Source organism: Acanthisitta chloris, unplaced genomic scaffold (assembly GCF_000695815.1).
Source record: "Acanthisitta chloris isolate BGI_N310 unplaced genomic scaffold, ASM69581v1 scaffold18816, whole genome shotgun sequence".
In the NCBI taxonomy this organism is placed as follows: Eukaryota; Metazoa; Chordata; class Aves; order Passeriformes; family Acanthisittidae; genus Acanthisitta; species Acanthisitta chloris.
This window is the reverse complement of record NW_008676688.1, coordinates 1-3,351: the sequence shown is the minus strand read 5'-3', so window position 1 is coordinate 3,351 and position 3,351 is coordinate 1. Positions and strand designations below refer to the sequence as shown.

General features: G+C 60.0%; 1 protein-coding gene across 1 annotated transcript; it reads right to left on the bottom strand.

Annotated features, from left to right (window-relative positions):
* Nucleotides 1-72: 72 nt before the first annotated feature.
* On the bottom strand, nt 73-3,143 carry LOC103803662 (insulin receptor-related protein-like; the record flags this gene model as incomplete). Its single annotated transcript, XM_009076234.1, has 9 exons — nt 73-197; nt 269-397; nt 469-628; nt 848-958; nt 1,037-1,266; nt 1,651-1,721; nt 1,835-1,943; nt 2,357-2,522; nt 3,007-3,143. Coding segments are annotated over 9 exons (1,238 nt in total), but the record flags the coding sequence as incomplete, so codon positions are not given.
* Between the last annotated feature and the right edge of the window lie 208 nt (nt 3,144-3,351).

Here is a 3,351-nt window from a genome sequence, read left to right as displayed (position 1 = left end):
CCCCAAAGGACCTGCCAGCACAGCTCTGCTCAGCTGGGACAGCTCCCCCAAACCCCCCCAGGCTCCCATCACATCAGACTGCGTGTTGAAGATGCCGTCCTTGAGCGCCTCGGGGGACATCCAGCGCACGGGGAGCAGCCCCTTACCCCCTTTCCGATAGTAATCCGTCTCGTAGATGTCCCTGGTCATGCCAAAGTCTGGTGGAGGAGGAAGGCATGAGCAGCAGGAGCCCAGGCTGGCAGCAGCCTGTCCAGCACCGCCCACCCACCTACATCAGACTGCGTGTTGAAGATGCCGTCCTTGAGCGCCTCGGGGGACATCCAGCGCACGGGGAGCAGCCCCTTACCCCCTTTCCGATAGTAATCCGTCTCGTAGATGTCCCTGGTCATGCCAAAGTCTGGTGGAGGAGGAAGGCATGAGCAGCAGGAGCCCAGGCTGGCAGCAGCCTGTCCAGCACCGCCCACCCACCTCCAATCTTGACGGTGAAGTCCTCGGACACCATGCAGTTGCGCGCGGCCAAGTCTCGGTGCACGAACTTGTTGGCGTTGAGGTAGGCCATGCCATCAGCAATCTCCCCTGCCATCTGGATCATGTCCTTGAGCGATGGTGGTGGCAGCCCAGGGTTGTTCTGCACCATGCATAGAGTCAGGACTGGGGACACACACAGCGGGACCACCCCAGGGACAGCAGAGGTGTCCCTTCAGCCGTGGGGCACTGTGGCACGCGGGCTGTTCGGCACCACGCGTAGAGTCAGAGACGGGGGGCAGACACACACCAGGACCTCCCCAGGGACAGGATGGGTGTCCCTTCACCCTTGGGGCACTGTGGCATCCACCCAGCCCCTCACCTCAGCTTCAGGCCTGAGTGAACGCAGGTAGCTCTTCAGGTCCCCTCGTGTCATCAGCTCCATGATGACCAAAGCTGGTTGGCCCTGGGACACGACGCCGAGCAGACGGACCTGGGGGGACAAAGAGGGTGGCATGTGAGTGGCCAGACCCTGCCGTGTGCCCTCCCTCCCCCTCAGCTGCCCACCTACCACGTGGTGGCACTTGAAGGCTTTCATGACAGAGGCCTCGTTGAGGAACTCGATGCGCTCCCGCATGGTGGCCAACTCGTTGACCGTCTTCAGGGCCACCTTGGTCTCCTCTCCCTCTGTGACCAGCCCCAGTGCCAGCCCCTCATACACCATCCCGAAGGAGCCCTGTCCCAGCTCCCGGATCACTGTGATCTTCTCCCGTGACACCTCCCACTCATCAGGCATGTACACTGCGAGATGAGGAAGGACCATCCCATCTCCACCCCCATCCCCATCTTCATCCCATCCCATTCCAATCCCCATCTCCATCCAATCACTACACCCATCCCTGTCCCCATCCCCATTCTCATCTCCATCTCATTCCCATTCCCATCCCTATCTCCATTCAATCACCATCCTTGTCCCTGTCCCTATCCTCATCTCCATCTCCATCCCATTCCCATCACCATCCTCATCATTGTCCACGTCTCTATCTCCATCCTATCACCATCCTCATCCATCTCCCCATCCCCATCTCCATCCCATCCCCATCCCCATCCCATCCCTGTCCCTGCCCGCATGACCCCAGCAAGGAAAGGGGACAGAGGACCCCCTGGAGCTGCCCCTGCCCATACTGTCTGAGGCGCTGAAGTACTCAGGGTTGACGGAGGCGTAGAGTGTCCCACTGGGGTACCCATCGTTGTTCCTGCGAAGGGTGAGCAGCTCTCAGAATTTTTCACCTCCCCCCAACCCTTCCCCAGCCCTGGCTTGGCCAAATCCTGCCCCAGCCCAGCCCTGGGGTGCAGGGAGGGTCACTACCTCTTCTTGTTGTAGAAGAAGACAAAGACAGCCAGGCAGGAGATGAGCACCATGAGCACCACAGGTGTGACAGTGAACAGGACATAGAAGCTGCCCGACTCCTCCTCAGCTGTCAGGAGCAGACAGCCACGGATCAGGGAACTCATCCAGCCCCATGCACCACAGGGACACCTGTCCCACCACCACCACCACCACCACTGGGCTGGAGAGGGGGAGCCCCAGCAATCCTGACCAGCAGCACCCACTGATCTCTGGGTGTCACTGCCCCAGAGCATCCCCGATCCTCCATGAGCAGCCCCTGCTGTCCCACTCCAGCATCATTCCCTTAACCCCCAACTCCTCAATCCAGCAGCATCCTTGGATGGAGGATGGGAAGAAGATTGGTCTGGCTGAGCTGAGACCTTTGGCTGGAACTCAGGGAGCAATGAGATGTTCTAATCTTTGGAAGAAGGAATGGGAAGCTCAAGAGGACCACAAGGATGAAAATGAGCAGGGCCAAAGCCACTGGTGACCTGCAGGTACCTGGCCCCAGGATGTAAAACTTGACGAGCCCTGTCCAGGAGCCGTTGCCGGCCAGTGAGGTGGCTCGGACCTTGGCCGAGTAGTTCCCGGGCTGGAGCAGAGCCAGGTGGACACCTCCGTACTTGGAGTAGCGGTGACGGGAGACACAGACAACGGTGGTGACCTCCTGGGGAGGACAACGTGGGGGTGGCAAAGGAGTTTCATCTCTCCCAGTCATGTGCAAGGCTCGGGGGAGAGAGATGCATGGGATGGGATGGGATGGGATGGAATGAGGTGGGATTGTGTGGGATTGAATGGGATGGGATTGCATGGAATGGGATGGGATTGAGTGGGAGTGGATGGGATGGGATGGGATGGGATTGGGTGGCATGGCATGGCATGGCATGGCATGGAAGGGGATGGGATTGGGTGGGATTGGATGGGATGGGATGGCTTGGCATGGCATGGCATGGCATGGAATGGGTTGGGATTGGGTGGGATTAGATGAGATGGAATTGCATGGGATGGGATGGGATGGCTTGGCATGGCATGGCATGGCATGGAAGGGGATGGGACGGGATGGCATTGAACGGGGTGGTATGTCATGGGTGCTGCAGCCCTGTACCCAGACCTGGCAGGGCTGGGCAGGGAGTGCCACGAGGGTTCCTCACCTCACTCTCACGGCTGTACTTAATCTCATACTTGAGGATGAGCCCGTTGGGGTTCCTGGGCTCTTCCCAGCGCAGCAGGACGCTGTTCTTGCCCGCAGGCTCCCACGTGACGTTGCCGGGAATGTTGTCGGCTTGCACTGGAGAGGGACACGGAGCAGGTCAGCTCCTGGGGGCACCACCTGGACCCCAACCCTCTGCCAATCCCCCATTTCAAAGACACTCCAGAGCAGAGTCTGGGAGGGGAAGTCTGCCAGGACGCACACTCGGGCATGGTCCTGGCGAAGACGAAGGTGGCAGCGCTGCAGCCCACGGTGTGCGCGGCGTGGTTGCAGGCGTGGATGTCGA